Source organism: Lathamus discolor, chromosome 6 (assembly GCF_037157495.1).
Source record: "Lathamus discolor isolate bLatDis1 chromosome 6, bLatDis1.hap1, whole genome shotgun sequence".
NCBI classification, from domain to species: domain Eukaryota; kingdom Metazoa; phylum Chordata; class Aves; order Psittaciformes; family Psittacidae; genus Lathamus; species Lathamus discolor.
Window position 1 is genome coordinate 7641114 of NC_088889.1, and position 27965 is coordinate 7669078.

Genomic DNA, 27965 nt, shown 5'->3' on the forward strand with positions numbered 1-27965 from the left:
GATATGTCTACCACAACAGAAAACCACTCATCTGGTTGGCTGCTGTAAAACAAATGCCAAGGACTGGCTGGGTCACACAAACTGAACTGATTGCAGTTCTTTATTTAGATCAGAGCTGAGGTACATAGAGGCAGCTCTTCTACTGCTGGCAATCAACCTATTCTGTGGAAAGACTACTAACACACACAGCTGCTGTTGGCACAGGACTGGGAAATTTTCTGGCAACGTTCTCTTTCCAAAAGATGCAAGTGTTTCCACAGATCTCCTGACAGCAGTCAGAGAAAATCTGGTTTCTTAGATTTTATTGTTTACTGGGCAGTAAATGAAACGGAAGCGATAGGGAATGCAGAATGCTGCAGAAAGGTAGCAACTTAAAGTAGCAGTGCAACCATCTGGCACAGCAGGGCCGTCTGTTCTTGTAGAGGAAATGTGCCTGGATCATGCTCCATGTTTCAGGAATAAGGAAGTATGGAACACGTTCCCAACCAAGTGTAGGATGGAGATGCAGGATTATCCTACCGGGTGATGGAAGTGAGCATTTTGCTATCTTACTAAAAACCAAGCATGCTTTATGGTGTGTAAACAAGATGTTTTTGTAAGCCTTGATGAGAACTTTAAAATATACAGCAAACTGAGATGTAACTATTTTCCTTACATACCTGTCCATTAGACATGACCTAAGAGCTGCTCTTGCTTACTGTGGCAAAAACGCTGCTCCTTTTAGCTAGGAAGAAGCACACAAGCATTGTTTTCTAACAGGAAAAAAAGCATTTTTAGGGTAAGAGTTTTTGCCTGATGGCTCATAATTGTATTTGATGGTCTGTGCTAAAAATACCAATGTTCAGACCTAAACACCAGCAGACACTGAATGAGCCGCGTGGGTGACGCGAAGGTCAAGTGAGACTTGGACGCATGTAGGTACAAACACCGTCATGTAGGAACAAGCTGGAGTTTCTCAACTTAAGCTATGAATAGCTTGTCTCAGTGTGTGCTGGGACCAGAGTGAACTGAAAGTGGAGGCACTTCCTGGAACACATGCTGCTGGGTCTTGTCTTCTTTCTGCCACTGTCAGCTTTGGTGGAGTTTAATTTCAGACCTCATCCCACTGCTTATCAACTTGGGCAAAAACTGCATCAGGCCACACCAGACAAAATGAATCGACTGTTCTTCCTCTAGCCAGATGTCAGTACCCTTCAGTTCACTTGGGAAAAGGAACCTCCTCATCTGGAGGACAGTTTGTCCTGTATATTCCTAAGCAGCTTCTTTCAGAACAATTCACCTAGACTTTCCTCTTTTCCACTGGGCTTAGGCAGTATTTAAATTGCACAGCTGAGAGTCATGTTTCTTTCCTGCTTTCTTACTCCCATGTACTTTTGCCTCATCTTGCCAGATGCATTCTCAAGAACAAGTCTGCATTATCAGAGCTTTGTAAAGTTTACCCTGACTATATAATGTCTGCTGATTCTCAGTCATCTCTTGGAGGATGATGGTGACTGACTGTCCAAGGTATTGCCATTTTCACTACATGACTAAACTCCTTGTGAAATCCCATCATCAGCCCTTTTCAGTTTTCCCTTAAGATACCTCCTTGAAGACTGTCTTGCCATGCTGCAGGCTGCCTTCGCTCCCTCCAGTCAGGTACTACAGCAAACCTCAAGCCCTTAACTCCAACTTGTCTGGGCCTTTTGACTCTTCCTTTGCTGGTTAACGGGTGCCAAGTGCCCTGGCTTGCTTAAATTTTCCTCTCATCAAGTCTGTCTCCTTCCCCCCATTGAGCTCTCACTTCTCCAACAGAACGGTACAATAGTTTGGATTGGAAGGGAACTTCAAAGCTTCTCTAGTTCAAACCCCTTGCAATGAGCAGGGACATCTTCAGCCAGATCAGGTTGCTCAGAACCACATCCAACCTGGCCTTGAATGTCTCCATTGTTTTGTTGTCCATTGCTGTCCACTGCCAGTGTTTTACCACCCTCATTGTATAGAGTTTTTCCCTCACATCCAGCCTGAATCTCCTCTCTTTTTTTTTCTCCTCCCCAGTCCTCTCCCAGACTGAACAACCCCAACTCTTTCAGCCTTAATGCAGTACAGAGGAGAAAGCAAGATGGTGCTGCCTCTTCAGGGCCCCTCATTGCAGGGTGCCGCTCTCCCAGAGGGGCTGTGTACACATGTTGTGTCTTCACCATGCACAATGTTGGCTATATATGACAATATATATAAAAATAAACTGTCCCCTTTCAGAAAAGGTTTCCAGCTCCATCTCATCCGCCACCCGTAGCAGTCAGTGTTTGACACCATTTCTCTTTTCTTGCCTGTTTTTAATCACAGTTTTCCCACCTTCTATCAGTCTGGAGGGGGAGAAGCCCCAAGACACGAGACGAGGATCTCGGTCCGCAGGGTGTTATGTCCCACCAGGGTGCTACCTGCCCCTGCGGCCTTCCCACCCCGCGGCAGCAGGCCGGTACCCGCCGTGCCAGGTACAGGTGCTGGTGCAGGCACAGTCCCCGGCCCGGCACCAGCGGAGAGTTTCGGCCGCCACACCGCAGCTGGGGCCCGGCACAGCGCGACTCCCGGCCCCGTTCCCGTTCCCGTTCCCTTTCCCGTTCCCGTTCCGCCAGGTGGGAGCCCGTCGGCGCAGCCCGGCCAGGCCCAGCCACAACATCCGCCCCCCGCCACGCTCGGGGCTCGACTCATCTCGCCTGCTCTCCGTCTCCCTCCAGCGGCCGCGAGCAGCGCAGCCCCGGCGCCTCGCCGCACGGCGGTGGAAGAGCTCGTCGCTCGGCTGGCGCGGCCTGGCGGCGTTCTAGTTTCGGCTGCTCGGGCCTTGGTACCGCTCTCGGCGCCGCTTTTCGGGCCCGGCTCGGCGCTCGGCTGGCTCGCCTGGCCGGAGCTCGGAGCGGCGGCGACGACCGAGCACTGGGGCCGTTCCTTCCGGGCCTGGCCCCGGCCCCGCTCCGCCCGGCCCCAGCCCTTCCCCGGCAGGTAGGCTCCGGGCCTACGCGCTCGGCCAGGCTCCAGGCCGGGGCCCCACCGCCGCCGCTGCTCCCCCGGCGGGCGGGCACGGCCGTCCCCGCCGCGGCGCCCTGGAAGGCGGCGGGCACCTGCCCGCGCGGGGCCGCCGCGCCACGGCGGGAGGAGCGGGGCCGGCTCTCGCCTCCGGGGCCTTTGTTCGGGAGCTCCGAGACCGCGGCCTTGCGGCGGGTGGGGGAGCGCGGAGGCCGCTGTGGGCTCCGCTGGCCGGCCGCGGCTGGTGAGGGCGAAACCCGCGGCGCCGGGGTTGGGGCAGGGAGGGAGAGAGGGGAGAGCGGTTCCGCGTCCCGGGGGGGTGCCCCTGCCACCCCTGGGCGCTGCTGAGCACCGGGCTCCCGTTGGGCGCCTTGGGCTTCCCTCTCCATCGCCCCCTTCCCTCCTGCTGCTCCCACAGGCCAGCAGCCCGGGCCGGGGCTTCCAGGCATCGCGGGAGGGTAAGGTCAGGCTGCTTTAGGAGGCTGAAGTAATGAATGTTGCTGTTGTTGTTGTTGTGCTCCGGCCTCAGCCAAATGAAAGGTGAAGTGAGTGTTGTCTTCTCTATTTCTCCTTCTCTTTTTCATCGTGTGTTGTAGAACACTTGCTTGTGTAAGTAGTATTGTGTATAAATGGCGTTCGTGTGCGACCCTGGTACGATGACACTTGGTAACCTCTTTTCTTGTGAGGGAGCAAGCCTGGTTAATTCATTAGCTATAGAAACGCTTTTGTTTTCACCTACAACACGTAGATTTGTGTAGTGTTGAGGTTTTTGAGGTTACTTCTTGTTGTGTCAGTACCGTGCTTTCTGCTGCCTTTATTGAACAACTTCTGCAGCACAGTTGCTGCACTAAAACGTTTCATCTTCAGGAGATGCCTTACATGGTTACATGTAGTTTTTCCTGAGGTATGCTTTTATGGTATAATTCTGAAATAAGAGACCAGTTTGAGATCAGTAGTTACCAAGGCGTGAGCCAGTGCTCAGGAAGACCAGCTATGTCAATAAATACATCCAGGAGGAACGCTCAGTGCTGCTCCATTTTCTCCTCTGTATGAAATGTTCTTGGGTCTTTATATAAAATCCCACTGTGTTTTTCTATATTTGTCCTTGTTTACTGCACCACCCAGTTTGGTGTCCTCTGCAAATGTCATCTGGCTTCTTTGCCTTTGCCACTCCCATCCTCTTTCAAATTGCTAATGGGAATGTTAAAATGGGACCTAAGAATGACCTGCTGGTAATGTGCTGCCAACCCATTACTGGGCTGTTTAATTTTGTTGTTGGGTCAGTCTTCAGAACGTGGCATGGGGTTAAATCCAGGCAGATTTGAGTGAGGCATGCAACAGTAGCTGCAATTCCCTGTTTAATTCAGACTCCTTGTTTGTGTTCTGAAAGGCTGCTGTGATGTTATTCCTAGTGTTCATAACTCTTCAGCACAGCTTTCTGGTCCTGTGCCTCACAATTGGTGTTGCTGTAGATAAATATTGTTTTAAGTTCATCCATTTGTGTTTCAGTGGTAACAAATCAATATCTTGTACTCATCTGACGATTTGTGGCAGCGTGGATGTTTACAAGCGCGGCAGTCCATTAGCATTTATATCTGTTCTAATACTTGGAATGAAGAATGCGCTTAGATCCAAGTATCTGGACTTGCCTTTTCAGATTCAGTTGCTGGGGAGTTTAGGCAGAATGTTTACTTTGCTGACAGCTTCTCCTTAGTTTTCTTTCTTTTGCCCTTTTCTGAGTCATAACTGACCCTCTGGATTCCTGCTTGGTTGTTTCCTACTTTCCCATTTTTTTCTGCAGTACTTTAACGCAGTTGTAACAAGTTTTAAAGAAGCCAAGCAATGATACTCTCTGCTGCTATCCCTTTGCTATAAGTTAAGCATTTGGAGACTTCTTTTTTTTGTGTCATAATCTTATATGAAACTTCTGGAAAGTAACTTCAGTGTCTTTCATGCCATGGTTAGTGAGTTAACTGAATTCGAGGCTATTACAAAGTTACTGTCTATGTTAATGCTTATTAGTTCCATTAATACAAATAGCATTAAGGTACCTTTTTTCCCCTATTGAGTTTGTATTATTGGAGACCTGATAAAGGGCATATTTAATGGTTGCCTTGTGTGTTCTGTGTTAGTAGCTCTGCACTAAGCTTGTAATGAGGGTGATAGCAACAAAATATCAATAAGGTGAGGACAAGAGACTTGTGGTTTTTGAAAGTGATGTGCAGTGGAAGAGGATTAATATTAGAACTATTTTAATGGGAAGTTGTTATATGATGTAGCAGCCGCTTAATGAAAGGCCCATTGATTGGGTTGCTTAAGACAAGAGGAGACCTACAACAATTAGAATTGTTGTCTGGTAGCTGTTTGTTGTCTCCAGTTTGTGTAAACTCTTTGTTGAAGGCGCACAGGATGATGAGGTGCCAGGTCTGGGCGTGGAGAGAGTCCTCTTAATCTATGTGCTCACACAGATCCAATTCCAGCATTCACAGCGAGGGCTGTGCCTGCAGAGCAATTCCTGCCATCCTCTTCCTGGTATGTAGCACTAATTCTCCACCTTGAGCAGTGCAGGATTCTGAGAGGAGTCTCTTGCCCATGTTTTGAACACTTTCCTCTCCCTCCCTTTATATTTCTCCCACAGTCTCCATCCAAGGCCACAAAGGAAAGGGGTGTCAAGAACTGGCTGTTAATCTTTGTTCAGAGTCTAAATCTTCATTGTCTCCCAGCTCTTCTTTGGTTGTAATACATCTTTGCATGAAGACTTTAGCTTCTGTGTAGATCATTTTTGCTTTTTGGCTTGTTACCTTATTTGATTATTTCCATGTGAGCAGGAAATTATATCAGCTGTGCTGTATAAAATATGCTCTTGCTTCCACTTGCTGTTTCTTTATTACTTGGATAAGGCACACATGCGTGAAGTGCAGTCCTGAATGCATAAAATCTTCATCTTGTGGATATCCGATGCTGCTTCTGCTACTCTACTGTTGGTGCTCCCAAATTTCTCTTGTGTGTACGGTGTCAGTAGGGGGCACTTGGCTGTGGCTCTTGAGCTTGAGGAATCTTGATGTGATTTTTAATGTAAATACTGGATTTTGAATTGAAAATTCCTTTGCTTTCCTGTCTAAATGAGGCTAGTTCTCTGAAGGGGTTAATCTGAACTCAATGTCGTGCTGTTGCTCTCTCTTCCTTTATCTTTTGCCCTAGTTCTCTGTTTTTCTCTCTCTCCCTCATTTCCTGCTGTGTACAATACTTAGCAAAAGATGCCATGGTCTGAGTATGGAATTATGGAAACCAACTCTTAATCTTCTGGATCTCAGCTCTTCTGTTTGACTTATCTTACAGCTTGAGGAAGAGAATAAATATAATTTCACGTCTTCTGGATTGGAACTAATATCTCTCTTCTCAAGAATTCATTAAGTATATGTGGAAATTGTAATAATAGTCATGAAAGTGCTTCATATTCTCATTGGTAAATGAAACTGTCAGACTCCAGACACTGCTTGATGACTTAGTTTTATTTTTATTACTTCCCTTTTTATATTTACAATTCCTTTTCTGACCTTTAGGAGTTGAAAGCTGCAAGTTTCTCTTCCACTTCTTGATCATTTTGCTTTAAATAACTAGCAATTTTAAAGTTCCTCTAAGAGTATTATAGCTCATTTAATTCAGCCTGGGAAGGCAAATTAAGATTCTAATGGCAATCAGCTCGTTGTTGCAGTCATATAGGATCTTAAAATGACAATGACATCTTTGTAATATAATTGAATTTCTTAAGCTGTTTGTAGTTTCAATTTAAAACATGGCATTGAATTTTTTAATCACGAAGTACTATTACAAGTTATTTTTCTTTAGGAATCCTCTTCTGATTTATGTGGAAGTGCTTAGAGCTGTGGATACAACCTAGAGCTGTGTACCTAGTGCAAAAGATGTGCTTTGGAATTACTTTCCACATCTGTCAGACCTTAATCAAGGGAAAACTTCAGATTGCAGAATAATACTTTAGGGAATATCTTAAAACCTTTGAAGACTAAAACCAGAGCCATGTAATTAAAGTACCTTCATCATATTAGTCTTGGACTCTGTTCCATAGCTGCATCATAAACTTACTTTCTCTGTCCTCCTAAGGCTTATTTTTTAGTGGGGTTTTCCATATTTAAGGGACTCTAAAGCTGGCTCTGTGCTCTGATGTCCGGAATCTGCATGATTCTGGTGTCTTAAGTTAAGCTGCTTTTGGGTTGGTTTTTTTTTTTTTAAGCTTAATCAAGGACACAGAAACAGAACAAAAGAATGGGTTCTAGTTTTTCCTTTTTCATTGTTTTGATTAAGCATGCTCAAGATACTTGTTTGTTATACCTCTGCAGACTGTTTTTGTTTGTGGGTTTGTTTAAAGGCTCTAGTGCAACGTAGCTTTATTTCTGCATTAATTTTATTTCCAGTTTTCTGTTCATTTAGATACTGCTGCAAGATACCCGCAAGTTGTCTCTGTGCAGAACGTTTTCTGTTTGGGGTTTTTTGTTTGTTTTAACCCAAGAATTGCTGAGAATCATAGAATCGTAGAATGGTTTTGGTTGGAAAGGACCTTGAGATCATCCAGTTCCAACCCCCTGCTGTGGGCAGAGGCGCCTCACACTAAACCGTGTCGCCCAAGGCTCTGTACAACCTGGCCTTGAACACTGCCAGGCGTAAAATGTTTACCACTTCTTTGCGCAGTCTGTTCCAGTGCCTCAGCACCCGCATGATAAAGAGCTTCTTCCTTATGTCTAACTTGAACTCCCCCTGTTTGAGTTTAAACCCATTACCCCTTGTCCTACCACTTCAGTCCCTGATGAAGAGTTCCTCTCCAGCATCCTTGTAGCCCCCTTCATGTACTGGAAGGCTGCTATGAGAACAGTCATAAAGCCCATGGGGAAGTACCACAAATGGAGTTAATGGACAACAATCATGATGTCTGAGGAGAACTTAGCTGATCAGGTACATTATCAGAAATTCATGTGACCCTGTCGCTTTCTACTGAACATAGTCCTGTTCCTTCAGCACTTGTCTTAAGTTTTGATCCTTGGAACTATTCTGGATATGAGTCATGTCACCCTTTTTTGAACCGATTTTGTTGTTCTTACAGCATTGTTCGAATTCCAGTGTACATAGTTCAATTACTTACCGAACTAAGACTCTTTTAGTTGTCTTGTTTGTTTAGCTGAAGAGATGCAGTGCAAAGAGGGGAAATCAGTTGGGTTTCTTTGTTGTGTTGGTTCTGCATAAACTTGTCTTGTTTTGCACAGTCTTGGGAGTGGAGACCCAATGAAAAGTATTAGTGGGTATGGATTGAACCAATGTCTTTAACAAAACTGATGGTAGAATTCAGGTCTTATGTTCAGGATAGTGTTTCTGGGTCTTCTTATATAGTATTGTTTCATGGAATTTAGGAGGGTGTCGGCATCTTAATCTCCTTTTGCAGAGGGGGTGGAAAACATGGAGTATAAACAAGGAGGGGAACTGAAAACTCCTTGCAGCTGTGTGATTGCTCACATGTATTCCAAATTGGTTTAGGCATCTGGTTTGTTCTTGCAGGTCTCCTGTCTGTGGGTTTCAGAGCTAGGTTTTATTGCTTAATCAGTGAAGCTCCTGTAAGAGGAGGGGTTGTGAAATCTGGAGTCACTGACAAGACTGTCTTCAATAGGCACAATGTTTTCTTTGCTCTTTTGAGCTTCTGAAAGACATGGGGGTCTTGATAAAGCCGATTGTCAAAATTAAACGGGGTAAAATACAAGGGAAACTGGTTTGTTACAGAAAATACTTTGAGGAAATAGCATGTCTTGTGACTACAGCCTACAAGAGCATCACTGGCAGCAAAGATAAAGCACTTTAGGCTGTACCGCTGCATACAGTGCTTTCACTGTGTCCTGGGTTCAGCAGTAGCAGTCATTTTTCTCCTTGTTAGTACCTAGTGCACACTGTGTTTTGACTTTTGGGCTGGGAGCAGAGCTGATAACACAAATGTTTTAGTCTGACCAAGGACTTTGTGAGCCTCATGCTGTGCCAGGGAGGAGGGAAAGCCGGGAGGAAGCAGAGACAGGACACCTGACCCAAACTAGCCAAAGAGGTATTCCATACCACAGCATGTCATGCCCAGGATGTAACAGAGAGTTACCTGGAAGGGCAAGGGACTGCAGGGTTAGATGAGGTATCGGTTGGTGCTCGGTCGGGTGGGGTGGGGGAGTTATCGGTTGGCTGGTGCTGAGATGTTGTATTCTTTCCCCTTGTTATTTCCTTTATCATTATTATTATTGGTGGTAGCAGCAGTGATTTGTGTTATACCTTAGTTACTGGGCTGTTCTCATCTCAACCCGTGGGAGTTGCATTCTTTTCAATGCTCCTCTCCGTCCCTCCAGGAGTAGAAGGAGGGAAAGAAGCGGGGGGGGGGGGGAGTGAGTGAACGAGCTGTGTGATTTTGTTTAAAGCACGACACACTGTATTATCGCAAGTCTGATGATCTGCTGGTTCTTGGAGAACCCACCCACATGTACAATAGTGGGAATGCTAAATTATGACTAACATTTATTAAATTAAAATTTATTTAATACAGTAAAAAATACTCTTGAATACCAGCAAGATATTAGAGATTTCAAAGCCCGAGATGCTGCAGTTTCATTTGGAGTAAGTGAAAGGGCATGCTTTCTTGTTAGTGCTAGATACTTTACTGAAGAACAGACATTCTGCAAACAGAAGTTACTGGTGACAAGATAGGTAGGCACATGGCCAGAGCTGATATAGTTCAGAGGACTCATAATCAGTTTTTTGTCTTTTTCTAGAGATAAGTTTGCTTGTGTTTGTGCAGGTCAGTGGCATGCTTCATTGTTCACAACTGTTTCGGTTTTGTTTTGGTTTTCTTTTTAATACAAACTATACAGCTTGTCCTGGCCTGTAACCTATGCAAAACATACCCATCTTAGAGTCAGTGTATTTTGGAAGCCTTAAAACTTGACAAAGGGACTTTGAAACAGAAACTACCAGCACATGCTTTTCTCCAGGGAAGTTTATATGTTCATTCTCTTTATGGTTCCCAGATTGCAAAGCCAGAGACAACTTTTATATTTCACTTGATGTTGCCTCTTTCTTCATCAGTCACTTGAGACCTCTTTGGGCAGCAGAATTGCCTGCAATTGTTTGGACATTTGTATCTTTTGGATAGAACTCCCATTACAAATTGCTCTTACTGTTTGCTGCTTTCTTATCTTTTCTTTTTAAACACTGGTAGAGCTGTTTACGCTGTTTCTGTACATACGCGTCAGGAAAGGCTTTTAGTGTTGGGCTCAGCACGCAAGCAAGCAGTTCTTTGGAGTGCTAATAGATTTGTAGGCTGTGAGCTGAAGGCCACATGAAGTAACTTTTTCTTTTCCCCCAGTGGAGAATGGAATAACATGAGGTAGTTCTCTGATACCTCCTTTGCATCAAAGGCAGCTGCACTTGCAGAATGGTGGTACTGAATCTCCACAACATTAATAGCACCAAAGATGTTGTAAGGGGGGGAATGGCATGTTCAGAGATTGGAACATCATCTCTGTAAAGTGCTTACGTTTCTAACTGGAATTGTAAGCCACTGTGTGATGTATAAAATATCTTGACATCCTTTCTATATGGCAATTTGAATGTGCTTCTTTTTATTCCTCTTCTTTCCCTACCTTTTTGTCAGTGTTTTCATGGAATTCTGTACCCCTACGAAGTATTACTGTGTCCCTGGCAGTATTCAAGGCCAGGTTGGACAGACAGAGCCTTGGGCAGTATGGTCTGCTGTGACCATGCTCATAGCAGGGGGTTGGAACTAGATGATCTTAAGGTCCTTTGCAACCCTAGCTGATCTATGATTCTGTGATTGCCAATTTGTTCCTTCACTTAGGTTTTCTAGGGGTTCAGTATCTGTAAAAGTGACAATTACAAGTCAGCATCTATGGCTCTGAGGCTGGGGATTCTTAAGGCTTCTTTGAGGACAGCTGGCACAGAGCAAGTAAAGGACTTGGGGTTGGGCTGTGTAATGCTTTCCAACACTGTAAACAGCCCAGCATGCTGTCCTAAAATGCCCTGAAGGGAGAAAACTTAGGGAAAGAAAGCTGCCAATTATAGAAAAATTTATGACTCTTCACTTTCAGAATTTCTCTGGTGCCCTGGACCGCATCCAGGGCATCATATAATAATCTTCCAGTTGCTGGACTCCACTTTTGGTCATTCCGATGATAAAAATACCCCTCCAACAACAAGAAAATAGAAAAATACCAACCCCAGAGACATTCCTTGTTTTGGTGGTCAGCTGTCTATCAGTTATGATAGCATGGGTATTTGTAACACAAGCTGTTACTGAATCAGTCCGCCACTTGCCTGGACAGGTTTGATCCAGTGAGCTGCAAGTTTTCTTTGTGCTGAGGGCTTGAGAAGTATTTTCAAGCCCACTGTGTTTCATTTAAACCTTGTTAGTCAGATGGCTCCTGAGTAGCTATAAATATGATTGGTACTTGCATGGTTTGTGTGCTAACATGGCAAACATGCTGTCATAGTTTGGTATGTTATATTTGAGCAGAATGGTTGGAGTTGGTGGGTATTTTGACTAGATTAGAGAAGGAACTTGGTCCTTTAAAAACAATAACAACAAAGCCCCCAAAACTCAACATATGATTCAGTAATACAGTTAAAAGCTTCCTGCTAAAGTGAGTGAAGGCAATGCCTATGTCTACACTATATCTGTTTCTCCATTTGACAGCTGTAATTTTCTTTCCCAGACTGAAGTGTTGCTGAATGTGTCACCAGGTTGTGGAGAGCAGTTATTGTATTCAGGCTAATTCAGGTAAAGGAGTAAACTTTCCATGATGATGCATGGATAAAGCTTGGCTCCCAAAGGGATCTGGGGTAACACTGATGTGCCAGCCCCACTAGACAAGGGTACATTCAGTGTTTTCTGAAGAGATCCCAGCTTTTAAAAACATTGAACAAGTCAGCAGGGTCCTGTGTAGGCATCCGAGTCTGAGTTTCCTTTGTTTTCTTTTCGAATGGGATAAAGAGGTGAAGCAGAATAAGCTGAAAAAGCCAGGGACAGTCCCTGAGGGAAAACCATCAAGTTCAAACATGCTCAGAAGGCTCACATATGGAGTGTGTGTTATAGCCAAATTAGCACACATCTGCAAAGACCTAGATAAGCTGTCTTAAGGTAGGTACTTGATTTTTTTATTGTGAAGGGGACTTGGCCTTTCAGTGAGGTGAATACAAGAGGTTCACTAACTGCAGTTGTAGGTGTTACCTGTTTCTCTATTTTGCAATGAGTAAACGTGGCATAAAGATGTTTGTTAAACCTCTTGATTTCCTTGTTGCTGTTTTACTTCAGGGAACATTAGTCCTCCTGACAGGACTGAAATGTTGCAAAGTTGTTAGAGCTTGTTCTTTCTCATGAGTAACTGGGTTATCCTGCTTGTAAGTTATTAGGATCTTTTAAGTTTCTTAGGTTGCTTGTCCTTTATAGCTATTGAAAGGCTATTCCAAAGCTTAATGTTTGAGATCTGCAAGCTTTGAGCCTATTCTGTCTGCAAGTCTTGTCTTCCTTTTGTGTCTGGTTTATATGTTGGGATGTTGTAGTTCTTCCTCCTTGAATGCACCCATATAGAATATTCACTTACTGCTTTCTTAATTTTATTAGATGAAACTAGACTTAAGGTTTCCTCCTGTAAAATAGGCTTTTTGTTGCCTGCCCTCTGAGCTGTCTTCCCTTCTGCACTGCTTACCATCTGAATCCAGTCGTTGCTGAAAATGGGTGGCTGGGGCTGTTTGCAGAATCCTGATGAGGATTTATTAGCATTTAGTGAAAAAAAGGGGTTTGGGTTAGTGATTCCTGTATTATACTGTGCTTTTGGCTCTATCTACTCCAGTTATCCTTGGTTTGGCTTTTTTGGATTTGGGCTTTTTTAATCTGCACGGTCATGCTGCAAGTGGATTCTTAAAAGCATCATCTTTAGGTTTTGTGTTGCTTTCCAATAAGGCTTTTATTTTGTAGAATAATTCCCACCTAATGTTTGGCTGACTTTCATGGATTCTTGAAAGAAGGCTTATTTTACACTGCAGAATTCAGCTTCTCTGAAATAGATGATCCCCATGCTGTTCACATTAAGGGTCAGGGGATTTCCAGCTAGCTTGAATTTCGTTGTGGTGAATTTCTGTTCTAGGAAGATGGATGCCTTTACTTGTTCATCACTTCAGTACCCTTTATTGTACTTTTGCAATGAAAACTGGTCTGCTTTATTAGAACTCAATTTTCCTGGCTTATCTCTTCACACAGCTCCTCCCTGTAAGCAGCAGCTGCCTTAAATCATCTGCTCAGGAGGTTTTTTTAGGGCGAGTGGGAGGAAGGAAAGGTTTGCCAATGACCATTCTGAGTTCTGCCATTTAACAATTCAGCTCTTTGTAGGTACATGACGCTTCTTCCCCCCTGTATGTGTTTTTGCTTTTCTGAGTTGCCTCTTCCATCTCTGTTGAATACTGATGGTTTTGCTTAGTGTAATGTGAACTGAGGAGGATTTATCTTTACATCTTTATGTTCTGAGAGAATGACAGAATATGTGCATGCTGCTGGGATCAGAAGGCATTGCATCAGTGTTTGGTTTATGTATTCTAAGAAACTCTTGTTTCTGGAGAACTTTGAGTGGCAAACTCCAATGTATGAGACCATTCAAAAGTTGTATAACTTGGTTGCTGTTGTATTTAGTTCCTTCAGAGAATTAACTTTTTTCCCCTTAGAAAGCTGGCACTAAAAGCATTAATCTGTGCCATTGTGCATTGCTTGAGTGAACTGTTGTTCTAAGAGCAATCTAGATGGAAAGATGATGTGCAGACAGGCAAAATGAATCATCTTGATGGAGTTGGCCAAGATACCACTACAGTGTAAGGTTTTGCTCTGATACAGGGTTGTTTTCATAATGTTGTAAGCTATTGTGATGGCATTGGAAGTAATCTGGACTTGACGTCTCTCAGTTGTCTGACCTTTGCAATGATAATAATTCCTATTACTGAAATTGGAATAATTCCCTGTAGACTCCTCTGTCATATTGTCAATTTTTTAACACTATTTCAATAGCTGTCAGTCACCCTTCCCGGACAGGACCTAATTCTTCAAGGTGTAAAGACTGTCTATTCATAAATCTCTCTTTTCCTTATTGTATAGAGCAGGAGATTGAGGGAAGAGAAAGAGTTTCAAGGCCAGTTTTTTATTCTCTGTAGTTGTGTATGCCTAGGGCATGTGTACAAAGGGCTGGATGCTTTCAAAAACCTTTCAAAGTAATCTTTGGCTGCAGAAATGCCAAAATTGGGCCTCATTAATGGAAGAAGGTAGCAAAGGCTGCAGGAGAGAATAGATTTTTCTCTTAAATCTAGTCTTTTGGGATTTAAAACTCCTACTTCATCTAGGTGATGAAGGTAAAAGCTGCCTGCCTTATCATTCTCTTCTCTTTCTAGGCTTCCATGAAGATAAACAAGTGAAATGTGGATAGCCTATTGGTAGCTTGGTGGTGGTTGTCATCTGGAACCTGGTGGCTTCTCCCAGTAGCTGGTGTCACATTGGCTGCTAAGAGCCATGAAGGTTGTACCGGAGAAGAATGCTGTCCGCATCCTGTGGGGTAGGGAACGGGGCACCCAAGCCTTGGGTGCTCAGCGGCTCCTGCAGGAGTTGGTGGAGGATAAAACTCGATGGATGAAATGGGAGGGCAAGGTAAGGTTGTGGGATAGAGATGCATCGCTTGACCTTGGAGTGGGGGGAGGCAGGGATTTGAAATAAGTTGTCTTGTGATTGTACATTTCACGTGTTACCCTTGATATGCTCTCTGGCTTTGTTCAGTTTCTGCAGTGATGTAATACTAGATATGCTCCTGCAGCGGGTTCCCCTTGTTGTCTGTGTGTCTTACAGTCAAAGTATGATCATATGACACTTGCAACACTTCCTGCTTTGTTGGCTTTTTCAGAAAGTTGAGTTACCAGACAGTCCACGCTCCACCTTCTTGCTGGCGTTTAGTCCAGACAGGTAATTAACTCCTAGTTCATTCCCTGTTTCAGCAGTCTCCTTACGCTTACAAAAGTGATGGAGGCTTGTGCCCATTCACTTGTCCAGCCCTGAATAGCTGAGTGAAACTTCTGGTTCCTCACGTGCACGGATGGAACGTGTGCACCCTCCTAATCTCACAGCTTCCAGCATAGTTGGTGCTTAATTCCTGAGGTACCCAAGTGATGCATAGTTCTAAGGAAAAAGGATCTGTGTGGCCATTGTGGGATTTCATATGAAACTTGAGGGTGTTTTAGCACAACATGCCATATGATCTGGCACACCCACTGGGATATCTAGGACTAAAGAAGAGAGCAGAATGATGGGTGTATTGGAAGCAGAAATGGAGGTGGGGGTTTCTCAGTCACTTGATTTGACAGTGGTTGAGATGGTGTAGAGAACTGGGAATATTTAGTTGCCCCAAACTGTTATTCAGGAGTTCCTTCAGAGTTGCATGTTCACTCTGACTTCTAAGGTCAAGTCTGTGCTTGCAGATTGGATGAGCTGATGTTTGCACAGACCCTGAAATCTGGCTACAGGAAGCTTTGTGGCCATTGGTGAAACAGTAGTCTTGTATCCTTTGAGCTCTGCGTGGGAGAGCTGTTGGGTTAGGTGTGAGCAGACCCTGTTGAGATGAAGCTAACCATGGTCTGGTTTTGCTGTATTCTTCTCATGCTAATGTTTATCTTACCTTCTGCATTCCTAGGACCCTAATGGCTTCCACACATGTGAACCACAACATCTACATCACAGAGGTGAAAACGGGCAAATGTGTTCATTCCTTGGTTGGACATCGCCGCACTCCCTGGTGTGTCACCTTCCATCCCACCATCCCAGGCCTCATTGCTTCAGGATGCCTGGATGGGGAGGTTAGAATTTGGGATTTACATGTAAGTCTTTCTTGAAACTTCTATGCCTTTGGTATTTGGTGGGCGGTGGCTTTTTTGTCTGAGTTTGAAGAGCTGTTTGGAAGCTTTGCTGGGATCTGTCTCTAACAGCGTAGAACAGATCATAGCCATCCTCTTCTGTCTAGAGAGGAGGTGGCAGATTGTTCATTCAATCCCACCAGGTAGGTTGTGCTCCTTAGCCATGCCTGTTTATTTGATTAGAGTGATAATGCTGGAGAACTTTGTACAGGGTACCTGTTTAGTTTATGTGAAAGACGTGCTGTTTTTGTTCCACTGAGTATATCTGAATTCTCCATTAGAGAAGCTGCTGCTCTCCCAGTTCTGGTGACTGGCACAGGGACAAAACACATATACGTACCTGGTTGCTTTGAAATGCAGTGTTTTTACAGGCTGCTTGAGACGCACTTACCTACAAAAATACATCTATGGTCACTGTTGGAAGTAGCATTATATACTAGGCGTGACATATGACCTTGCATGAGAGCAGCTGTTGTTGCCAAGAAAGCATGTCACTTCCATTCTCTAGGCAGAGTCTTGCAGAAATGGAAACCTAATGATCTTAAACTCTGTGATAAACTGCTTGTGATTCTTGACTCCTCATTCAGGGTGGAAGTGAGAGCTGGTTCACAGATAGCAACAATGCCATTGCATCGCTTGCTTTTCATCCTACGGCTCAGCTCTTGCTGATTGCAACTGCCAACGAGATACATTTCTGGGACTGGAGTCGTCGGGAGCCCTTTGCAGTGGTGAAAACAGCTAGTGAAATGGAGCGGGTCAGGTGAGTTCCTGCTTCCACAAAAGAGAACAGTTGTATGGGAAAAATGGTCAGATTTGGGGAATGGGGGAGCGTGAATCCTCTGGGATGCTGCACTAAGGCAGTGGAGAGGGGTATTGCTTGCAGCTCCCTGACTCAGCTGGTAGAAAGAGTTCTGTGGGCAGGAAAAAAAGGCAATTGGAAAGAATAGATCAGCTTGGATGTTCAAATTTGTGCCAAATAAATGCCCAGAATCTACTTGATGTTCATTTGTCAGCTTAGTAATTAAACTTGTCAGCAATAAGTTGAGAGAACCCAGAAGTTGTTGGAAGAGAGTTGCTGAGCCGTTGCTTTGGTGCAGTTACAGAGGAAGCTGCATTGCTGGAAACTTGATGCCTTCTTTTGAGCTGTTTGAAATAAGACAATGATTCAAAGTTAATTTCTCCCTTTGTACCAATTTCCAGTTTATAATATACATACTCCTCTAAAATATCTTGGCTACTTCAACTGATACAGCAGTACTTGGTTCCAGCTTTTAACTTCTGTATAGTGTTGCTGTGGACTATAAAATAACTGCAGTGTTCAGCTTGATAAGTACGTTTCTTTCTTCTTAATGCACAAACTTTCTGGCATCCTTCAGAAGAAGATGATGGTAATGTGGTAATGTTCTCACTACAAATATTTCGCATGGGATTTTCTTCCCTGCTGCGTCCAGCTTCCTGTGTCAATGTGGAATGTGACCTGATGATTAATACTCTGGCTCTGCTTTTGTTTTAGGCTGGTACGGTTTGATCCCTTGGGACACTACTTGCTCACAGCAATTGTTAACCCTTCTAACCAGCAGGTAAGGGGAATGTGTTGATTGGCTAATTACAAGATGCTCTCCATACATTAACCCTAGTCTGTTCCTAAGCAGCCTTGTGCCTTTCTGAAAACCTGAAGTCCTAAGCCAAGTTCTGTCTCGCCTTAATTGGTCATATGAATGATCTTGCGTTACATGCAGGGCTGTTAAAGACCTCTCCAAAGTGTGTTTATTTTGCCCTCGCTGTCTCATTAATAGTGGAACAGATGTCCCCAATGGCCCTGCTGTTTCAGTTCTCTTGTGACATTCTGCTGGATTTGAAGCTATGCAAGGTATTAACAATGCTCACTGCTGCTGACACTCAGGTGCTTGTGCTTCTGTTGATATGAACAGTGTATTGTCAAAGCTCACTGGGCTGTAGAAGAGATCATTTGGATGCATAGAATGAGCTTTGAAATAGTCTCACCTCTTTTCCTGCAAGTCAAGGCCTCTAGGAAGGGACTTACTGCATCCTTCCATCTGGGATGGTAGCTGCCTTTCTGCTGTTTATTTGGAAGTACAGGATTTTGCCGCGGGGTGACTGAACTCTGACTGCTTCCCTCTGCAGAGTGATGAGGAAGTGGAAATCTCGGTGGACAGCACAGAGATGCCGCATTACCGCCAGCGCGCTATCCTTCCGTCTCAGCCCGTGAGGCGCACACCCCTCCTTCACAACTTCCTGCATATGTTGTCCTCCCGCTCCTCTGGCATACAGGTGGGAGAGCAAAACAGTGTTCAAGACTCTGCTACCCCATCCCCTCCACCGCCTCCACCACCACCACCTCCGCCTCCAGCCAGTGAGAATTCAAGGGCATCTGTCTATAACAGGCTCCGAGAGCGTGTCAGCTATCCCACAGCAGAGTGCTGCCAGCACCTGGGGATGTTGTGCCTTTGCAGCCGATGCTCTAGTGCAAGACTTCCTTCTTCTCTCTTCCCACACCAGGAAAACGCACCCTCCACGTCTTCTGGGGCCACTGGCACTTCCTTCTCCTCTGTGCAGACAGAGCCTTATCAACCCCCAGAGCAGGCATCCGTAGCGCAGGAGGAGCAGGGTATACTTAACAGGCCCTCTGCTTTCAGCACAGTTCAGAGCAGCACTGCTGGCAACAGCCTGCGCAACCTTAGCCTGGGCCCCACGCGAAGGTCCCTCAGCGGGCCCTTGGCAGGCCACCAGTCCCGGTACCAACAGTCTGCAAGAGAGATGGCTTCAGGCTTAGGTGGGTCTGACTGGTCCAGGACAGTGCTGAACATGAGCTCTCGGTCAGAGCTGGAAGCCATGCCTCCCCCTAGGACCAGTGCCTCCTCCGTGAGCTTGCTGTCCGTGCTGAGACAGCAGGAGGGGGGTTCCCAGGCATCAGTCTATACCTCTGCAACAGAAGGGAGGGGCTTTCTGGCCCCAGGGGCTGAGGTGGACAGTGGTAGTAGTGCTGGCCCGAGCAATCCGGCCAGCATCCGTAATGAGCTCCAGTGTGATTTGAGGCGATTCTTCCTGGAATATGACCGGCTTCATGAGTTAGATCAGGGGATTGGTGGGGAGCCCAGCCAGTCACAACAGGCTCAAGAAATGCTCAACAACAACATTGAGCCTGATCGGCCGGGTCCCTCCCATCAGCAGACTCCACACAGCAGTGAAAACAGTTCCAATTTGTCCAGGGGTCACCTGAACCGCTGTCGCGCTTGTCATAACCTGCTGACCTTTAACAATGACACGCTGCGCTGGGAGAGAAGCACGCCTAGCTACACAGCAGGGCAGGTCCAGAGCACGTTTGAGGGTGTACCTCCAAATACCAGCCAGGTGCAGCCTGCAGAGAGAACCGAGGGCAGAGCTCCTGCCTCTGGCAGGCTGCAGCTGGGCAGCTCTTCCACCCCGCAGGAGGAGAGGACCGTGGGAGTGGTCTTTAACCAGGAGACGGGGCACTGGGAAAGAGTTTACAGCCAGTCGGCTTCAAGCAGACCTGGGAATGTATCACAGGAGGCCTTAAACCAGGAAATGCCTGAGGAAAGCTCAGAGGAGGATTCACTCAGGAGGTAAGATATATGCTTGGCCTTCCTCCTATTTTTGTTTTCTTACATCTTTCCCATCTAGTCTGAGTTTTTCAGTATTTTCAGAGTTAAAAACCTTTTCTCATGTGTTACTTGTGTAGATGAAAATAGAGACCTGGCATTGATGTCTTTTATAGCTGCCATTGTCATACTGCCAATAGATTCTGAAGATTAAGGACAGAGACCGGACCTCTCAATAGGAAAGGAGGATGATAGTACAGGAGGCAAAAGGATGGGGCCTGGCAGCAGATCTCTGAGGTGAACCGTGCTCATGGTGTTTGCCAGACACTGCAGAAGGGTGGGAACACAAGATGTGCTACGCTGTCCTTTGTACCTCATCCCGCACTTGCTCCACATGGAGAATCTGCATGGAAAATTGGGCATGAGTAGTGATAATTGTTTTCTTCAGTGCTCTGTCTTGTTGATGTGGTTGTTGTTAAGTTGGAAGAGTTAACAGTCATTTCCTTGGCATCGTATGTAGGGCAAGAAAGGTCAAAGCTTTGTGCCTTTGGGCATATACCTTAGCTGTGGGTTAAACCCATGCAGTTGGCTTGCCCTTGATAAAGAGGTAAGTTTTGGAAGTAGGTTTCTTTGACCCATATTTAGGATGAGACAGTTGGGAGCATGTTGATCACTGCACATTTTAGGCTCTGCTTTAAGAAAGTGATTTGCTTTTGGAAGGACTTTATACATACTTCACATGTGTTGCAAGAAACAATGAGCCAAACTGAACTTGCACCAGGAAGGATCTATACTTTGGGTGAAAGTGTCTCCCACTGGCTGGTATGGATGATTCAGCTACATTGGCACTTCGGATAGGGTTTCCCTACTGGGTTTCAGTTTGACATCCTCTCCATCAAGTTATGTGTTCTTGTCAGAGGAAAGGTCCAGTCTTGCTGTTTGTTGGAAATGGATGCTTTGTGCTGTAGGAAAGCAAAGTTTCCGGGTTGGATGCAGATGTAACTGACTGAGGACGCTTTGTACACAGGAGTGCCTGAGGAAAGGGAATTCTTTCCTCCTTCCTGCAGATAAGCTGATTATACTCAGGCTGGAACAGTGGCTGCCTTTCTTGTTCCTGTAGTTGCATAGCAAATCAGTGGTGGTCGTCATAAAATTATTCATCTGCTTCTTAATCCTTGTCCCAGTTTTTTTTAATAGCCTTCCACAATGAGAGTCTGAAGCTGATTACATGGTAACTGCTTCTTTCTTGGGCCTGAACTTACCTGCCTTTGGTTTAAATTGGGTATCCTCTAGTTCCGTATTAAAGAGCAGAGAGGCGAGAAAGAGCTGACAGATTTAACTTTAAAATGGCACTTGAGTAAGTCTTGCATTACCTTTCTTTTGAAATAGCTTTGCCTGCTCATATAATGTCCACTGTGTGGCTTGTTTTCTGGGCTGAGGCATTGTAGCATCAGAAATAGCAGGGACAAGTAGGTTTTTTATTGATCAGGCAGTTGGCACATATATACATAGAAGAATTGGACAGGATGCTGCCTAACAGCTGGAGTCCCATGGCTAGACCTCTGGGTCACTTTGCCTGTTGCTGTTACCTGTGGCATCTGTGAAGGGTTAGTTGCCTACCTGGTCACTTGTGCAAATTGGTGCTTTTACTGAGGCGTTAATTGGGAGTGTGTAGTTTGATGTGTGAACTGAATTCCAGGCGAACTCCTAAAAGATGAAACCTTTAGTGTGAAACTCTTTTGGCAGAGGTTGCTGAGAAGCTCACGGGGACTCCTTTCTTTTCCCAGTCTTCTGCTTCTGTTACCGGGCCTTTCTCAAGAATAGGCATGGCAGGGGTTTCTGCTTCCCCTCTAACTGGAGTTAACTGTACTGAGGTGAGGAAGCTGGAAGCAGTGAGCAGTCTTGTATGAAATGCTCATGGCAGTTTCCTTGAAGTAAAACTTAATTTCCTTTCCTGTTAAACACATTGGGTGGACTTGGGAGACTTAGGGAACTTTTCCCCTTTAAAGAAACCCTGCATGTGGGATAGCCGTATCCTGCAGGTGTAATTTTCCGCCCTTCTCAAATTAGCTGTTCTGTTTTTCCTTATAGAGCAATAACAAGTCAGCAAGCACACATTTACCTAATTTTTGCAGAGAACGAACATCCTCACACCCAATCTTCTTGTCTCCCAGACCTAGGATGTGCTTCCACAATGGGAAGGGCTGGAACCACTCCCGCACAGCAAAGTCCAAAATGTCTGTTAACATTTGCAGCCACAGAAGCATGCAAAGGGGTGGGTAAGGGTCATGAGATGTAAGCTGTGGAATGCTGAAAGTGCTGGGGAAATAAGAGGGAGAGTAAGCCTTCAGTACAAGTGATAACTGCATGCACTTTCAGCCAATTTTGTGTCTATGGACCTCAGGTTAGTTCTAAGCATTGGGCATCCGTTATTTGCTTTGTAACCTGTCTTCTGTTCTTTGTCTCTCCATTAGATGTCCTCATTGGGCAATTGAGCTCTATTCAAAGGCCATCTGAAAAACTTAAAGATAATATTTTTACCTGGGAACTGTGTGTGTATTCTCATTTCCTCTCCATGGGCACGATCCATTCCTTGACCTGTCTTGCCTGGCTTGCTGGGAGGACATTGCCACAGAGGGTCAATTAAGTTAATAGGTAGTTTAATGAAGGCTGTTCTTTGAATTCTGTTGATGCAGCTACGTCAGCTGGGTAGAGAGAGAATTTTGCCCTTTCTGATGATGCTGGGCTAATTATCTTGGGCTAATCACAAAGGCATTAAGAAGCATGTAATGAAGCTATTCCTGACTAACAGCTCTGGCACCTCTATTAGGAGGAACATGTCACTGGGAGCCTTGGCAGTACAGCAGTGCTGTCATATTCAGCTTGGCCTGAAAGCAGCATGGGCGTTGAGCTGTGTGCTTCTTGAAGCTGTGTCAGTGAGGTATGAAATTAGGGAAGGCTTATGGTCTACCTTAAGCAGAAGTTATTGAGACTGAGCTTCAGCTTTTCTGATGTTCTTCAGGCTGATCTCATTAATTCAAATGTAGTTTTTTTTTCTCTGGATCTATCTTTGCACATTTCTAACATCAAAGTGAAAAGAGCCTCAGAAATCCCTGGAGTTGCCGTGTGAAATGTGCTGCATAAAATTGGTGTTACAAGCTATTGGCAAGATCTGCATGAAGGAAAGAACTGAGCAACAGATGATGGCTAGTTTAATTTTTCTATAACTTCATATTAATTAAAAAATGGGTTGAGGAAGCTTGTGGTAATACTGTAATCTTAGTGAGGGAAAAGATCCGTGCGGTACTTTAAACCGTTTGTGCTGTATGGGTCAATTCAGGTTGATAATGAAAAGCTGAACTGGGAACAAAACAGGATTCTTTGAGTCAGCTGCTTGTTTGAGAGGAGCTAGTGCTACCTTCTAAGAAGATGATATATAGAATCCTAGCAGTGGTCTCCACTGAAATACATTTCAGCTCATCAGTTAATGACAGGTACAGTGCAATGCTGACTAATAAAGCTGATCCATCTCTTCAAATGCCACCTCTTTGGCTGTTTTGACACAAGTGATATATACAGAGCTAGTGTGTTATTACAAAAACCCCACGTCCTCTGGCTTTAAATCTGGTGGTGTTTCTGAGTTCTAGCATGGCACCTCAGGCCACAGCCTTTCTAGAAGGGATGCAAGGAGCAAATAGTGGCATGTGGATCCCTGCTGACATGTTAAAATTTATCATGTGAAACAATCCCTAGAAAAGGGGAAAAGAAAAATGCACAAAGGGAAACTTGTCCTCTACGCTTTCAAGATTTAGCTGATTGTAATGTACTAAGGGGGCAATTCTGTTACTGTTTACCTGTCTCTTTTGACTAGAGATTTGAGTGAATTGCTGCAAATGAAAGATGAGTTCTGTCAGGCAGGTTTACATGAAGCCTGTGTTTCATGAGGAAATGCTTACTATCCTTATTCTTCCATTAAGAAGCTTTGTCTGGCAATTATGTTAAACCTCTGTAACCACTCCATTGCACTCATTCTAGAGGTCAAATTCTGCAGGCTGTATTATGAGTAACTTCTGTGCCTGTGACTTAAGAATGCATAATATTTTCACCTTGCCTCACCTATTTGGTTTGGCAGACAAGACTGCTGAAGTTATCTTAAAATCTGAAAAGTCTTTTCAGCTGTCCTGGGTGATGGTTTTGCCATGCACACAGGTAGAAAGGAGTGTATGTGAGATGGGGAGTTTGTATTGTCTGGGGTCACTTGTATAAACAATGCTGTCCACAATGCTGTGCAAATAATTGACCTGCTGAAGTTGCACAGCTTACTGAAGGCATTGCTTGTTGATGTGGTTCAGTCTGTTGGATGCAATGTGCACAAGTGACATGTGCAGACCAGCTTCCCTGCAACCATGGAACAGGGTCCCGGGTCAAGCTTCTGTCTTTTTTGTCAGCTCTTGCCTGAGGACTGTGGTCCCTCCTGTCTGCATTCTTGCTACACAGCAAAAACCCACTCTTTTTGTCCTGAGCTAAGATTGTGTTGCCCTCAGCCTCGATGAGAAATAGGATTGTGAATGTGATCCAGGAGTCAGTGCTATACATTGCAACCCAGTTTGACTGTGTTGTGTTTCCCTTAGAAAGGTTTAAATGGTCTGCCGGTAGTTTCATCTGTTAGTGGACCTTTGTGCCTCGCTCTTGTAGAGGCCTGACATAACGCCAGGTGGGTGCAGCAGGGTGGAAGTGGTGGTACAGTTCCCACCTGCCTGGGTATTACAGTGACCCCAGCTCATATCACATCTCACTTCACTCTTGATGACCTTTCTGGCAACACGTAGCTCTCTGTAGTTAAAGCAGGTATTCAAAGAAATGTCTCTTCCCATCTTGTTTCCATATTGCTTTGCTGCCACAAGGGGGTAATGTTGCTTCTCCTTGCTTTTTGACTCCTTGTGGAACCTGAAAGTTACAGAGTCCTTGCATAAGGAAAACAAGGTGGCTTGAGGACCCCCTCACCCCTCTCTGCTCCCCCAGTCCTAAATTGCAGCTTATCCGCTTAGTTACCATATGTTTACAAGTTCTTCAGTGTCTGGGGAAAGGCATGAATGGGGATCCAGAGGGGAAATGGCTCTCATGCAGAATGCAACCAGGGGAGGAGCTTTTGTACGGGTTTGAAAGGGATAGATGTGGATCTCGGGTGAGCAGGTACTTGTGATATGGAAATACCCAAGAGCTAGTGCAGTAAAAGACCTGCCAAGTGTGCAGAATTTGTCAGCTTGGCAGAAATGGTCTGGACTTCTTGCTCATTGCCTACCAAGCCTGGAGCAGACTTCTCTTCGCTGTCTGCCTTCTCAAAGGTTTCGTTTGCATTTAAATGATTGCTCATCCATCCTCAGAAGAATTCCGTAATATGGGGTGTATTTTATGGATGATTGCTTGGCAGTTGTTGACTGGAGTCTGGACAGTCACTTTTTCCATGGGGCTGTGTTTATTTTCTTGTTCAAGTATGCCTTGAGCTGTTACCTAAGGTTTTGGGCTTTTCCCAAAGAAGGCTGTGAATATGTTTGGGCAAATAAGCATGGCTTACTCATGGTCTCTTTTGGCTCTTATTTGTAGATAGGGTGTTCACTTCTGATGGAACTGGGGCCAGTCTGTGATTGAAGTAGATAGACAGGGTAGGAACACCTCCATTCCTGCCCAGCAGTGGTGAGTGCTGTATGTGAAATGGAAAAGAGTACAGTCGCTTTTACAGCTTGTTCTTGAGTTCGTGCTGGAGCCTGAGCTTCTGGGTTGTGATTTCAGTGGCGAGGCTGTTCAGGTCTCTGCATATATTAGTGTCTGGTAGCCTTCTGCCTGTGCAATGCACTGAATGAAAAGGTGCATGTCACTCATATCCTACCCTTAAAAACAAAACAAGCAGAACACTTCCTTGCCCCCTGCCGTCGGTACAGATTTGCCTACTAGGAGACAGCTCTGTAAGTGAAATCTACCACCTAAATAAGAGAGTAGTGCTACTCCCTGTACTTTTTTTTTGGGGGGGGGAGGGAGGAGTGAACTAAAGCAGGAGGGAATTGCCTTGCCTAAAGCTACAAAATGCATCTTCTGACGGAGACAGAGCACATACTTAGTGTATTCCATCTTGTTTTGTTCCTTGTTTCACAAAACACATGCTGTTACTATTTTTTTCCTAATTGCTTACAGCAGTTGTGGCTTATTCAAGTATTTAATATCTATTGCGGCAGTGATGTGTTGAATTCACTGGAAAAGGGGGAGTTAAGCAGGAGGAGGGCGCATCTCTCAGCTGTGCAGAAGAGAATAATGGTGCTGGCTGCTCAGACTGCACATCGGTGGGGATGTGGCCTGTGCCCAATCTAAATGGAGCTACCCAATATAAGTTCTCCCCATCCCTTGCATTCAGGCCTGTTACTTGTAGCAACCTTGCTAGCCTGGTGTCCTGGCATTTGTGTTCAGCATTTTGTTTAAGCTTGTGGTCTTTAGACCTTACCTGTGCTGTGGAAAGTAGGATTTTCTGGCAAGCCTTGTCACCTCTATGTGTATTGTGATAGTTTTGGAAAAGATTATGCTGTGCTGCTGTCAGATTTGCTAAGAAATAATTCCAGAGGTGCTCATTACAGTTCTTGAAAATGATGGTGGTAAAGGAACATCTCAAGTAGTTAGTGAGGAACAGTGGGGTAAGTAGAAGTTATGAATGGATTTGCAAGCAGAGACAGGAGGTTCAAAACTGAAGTGATGAAGTGACGTAAACAGTCAGACATGATCACTAGGTGTGTTTATGGGGGATATGTGCTGGCTATGAGCAAACATGTCAAGTATTTGGACTTCTCTAAAAATGGAAGACACAAATGAGTTTTATCCTGAGAATGCCACCGCAGCCTGAACTGTTGGAAAGGCTGCCATGGTATCTAAATGGTCGATTGATGTGTACGTGAGCTCTGAGGTTATTATTGCTGCAGCCCTTCCAGCTTTGTGGTTGTTTTCAACAACCTGTTGTCTCCATGTGGGCAGGAAGGACTTGGTTTGACTGACGTGGTAGAAGTTTCAGCTCTTCACTGTGCCCTTAGTTGTTATGTAGAAGAACAGAGGAAGGAGGCGCCTGTTTTCTTGCACAAACGTTCCTCCCCACGCCTGTGCTGGTTTCTTGATTTAAGAATAATATAAGGTTGCTAGAGCCCTTTTACTTCATTAATGAGAGCTGGTGGGGGAAAAAATGATGCCTTGTGCTTTCCCTCTTGCAGTGACTAATAGAGGTCACCCCCTGCTGCTGAGATTCCCTGAGTACTTTGGAGCTGAGCATGAGTCTTTGCCAAACTTGCAGAAAGGCTTTGGCCTTCTTTTCTTTTTCTTTGCTTGAATTTAAATATATGGCAATGACTGTAGCACACAAAAAGATATTCTTTTCCCCATGTTATTCTTGCAGCACTTGGCTTGCAAACTAAGTCAGTACATAAGTAACTGTTTTCTCAGGTACCTTCATGGTGTTTCCCTAGTTGAAGCACTGCCTTTCTCCCACCTCTTCTTTGTAGACCAGGCCTAGCAATGAGGCATTCACCTCTAAATCTCCTGCAGTCTCCAGGGAACAGACCTGTTTATAGGTGTCAGTCTGTGGGACTGTTCTGGGACTCTGTGTTCACCTACTGCAGCATGGCAGCAAAGGGAACTTGTTAAAACTGAATTCCAGTGGTGTTTCTCATGAGGGTGGAGGAGCTACATGCTTCCAAACTGGCTTACTCTTCTGCTTCTACTGAGGAGGAGTGAGATCTAGAGTTGGGTGTGTTGTTTTGGGTGTAGTTTTTGTGATGCTTGTTTTGTTTTGTTAGGTTTTTTTGAGGAAGGCCTATATATGAGATGACCACACAACAACTATCTTAGATAAACACAGATTGCTTAGAAGTTGAAAGACAGCTGACTTCAAACAGATAGCTATTTGAGGATACCATAAAACATACCAGCTCTCAGCTTTCCTACAGACACCGAAGTGTGAATAGCTTCCTTCTCTTGAAAGCTGTCCCTTGTTAGGCTGGCTGTCTCCTGTGCTTATTTGATTGTGGATCCCCTCATCCAGCTGCTGCAGCTTGAGCATGTCCAGACAAGCTCCATTGACCTGCAGCAGTTGCTCCTGTTCCCATTTTTGACTTCTGTGCATTGAGTTCATGTACTTGTAGTGTTCTGTCTAGGGAATGATGCTTAACTCATGATGTCTTTGACATGCTTAAGCTATCTGGCTGTGATTTCTAGAGCTTGTTGTCTGGCTTCAGATAAGTGATGTTAATAGTTTGGTTTTCCTTTTGATAAGAAACAAGTTATAGGCAGGCCCTCTGACCCTCTCTTTCAGGCTTGCTTAGCTAAAAGCTCTCTGTAGCTTTCTTGAGTGTGGGGAGGAGCTGG

At 44.9% G+C, this 27965-nt stretch overlaps 1 protein-coding gene across 5 annotated transcripts in view; it reads left to right on the forward strand.

Moving 5' to 3' along the window:
• The first annotated feature begins 2781 nt into the window (after positions 1–2781).
• The window catches only part of AMBRA1 (autophagy and beclin 1 regulator 1), a 139040-nt gene continuing 113856 nt past the window's right edge, over positions 2782–27965 (forward strand). For 2 of the 5 annotated variants that reach the window (XM_065682934.1, XM_065682936.1), the window contains exons 1-7: positions 2783–2979; positions 14485–14737; positions 14988–15046; positions 15771–15954; positions 16578–16750; positions 17504–17570; positions 18136–19595. In XM_065682934.1, coding sequence (XP_065539006.1) covers positions 14603–14737; positions 14988–15046; positions 15771–15954; positions 16578–16750; positions 17504–17570; positions 18136–19595 — 2078 coding nt within the window. In that variant the 5' untranslated portion in view covers positions 2783–2979; positions 14485–14602. Of the gene's footprint in view, positions 2980–3166; positions 3248–14484; positions 14738–14987; positions 15047–15770; positions 15955–16577; positions 16751–17503; positions 17571–18135; positions 19596–27965 lie in introns of those variants that run through there. The other 3 variants (XM_065682939.1, XM_065682938.1, XM_065682935.1) reach the window with 3 other exon arrangements.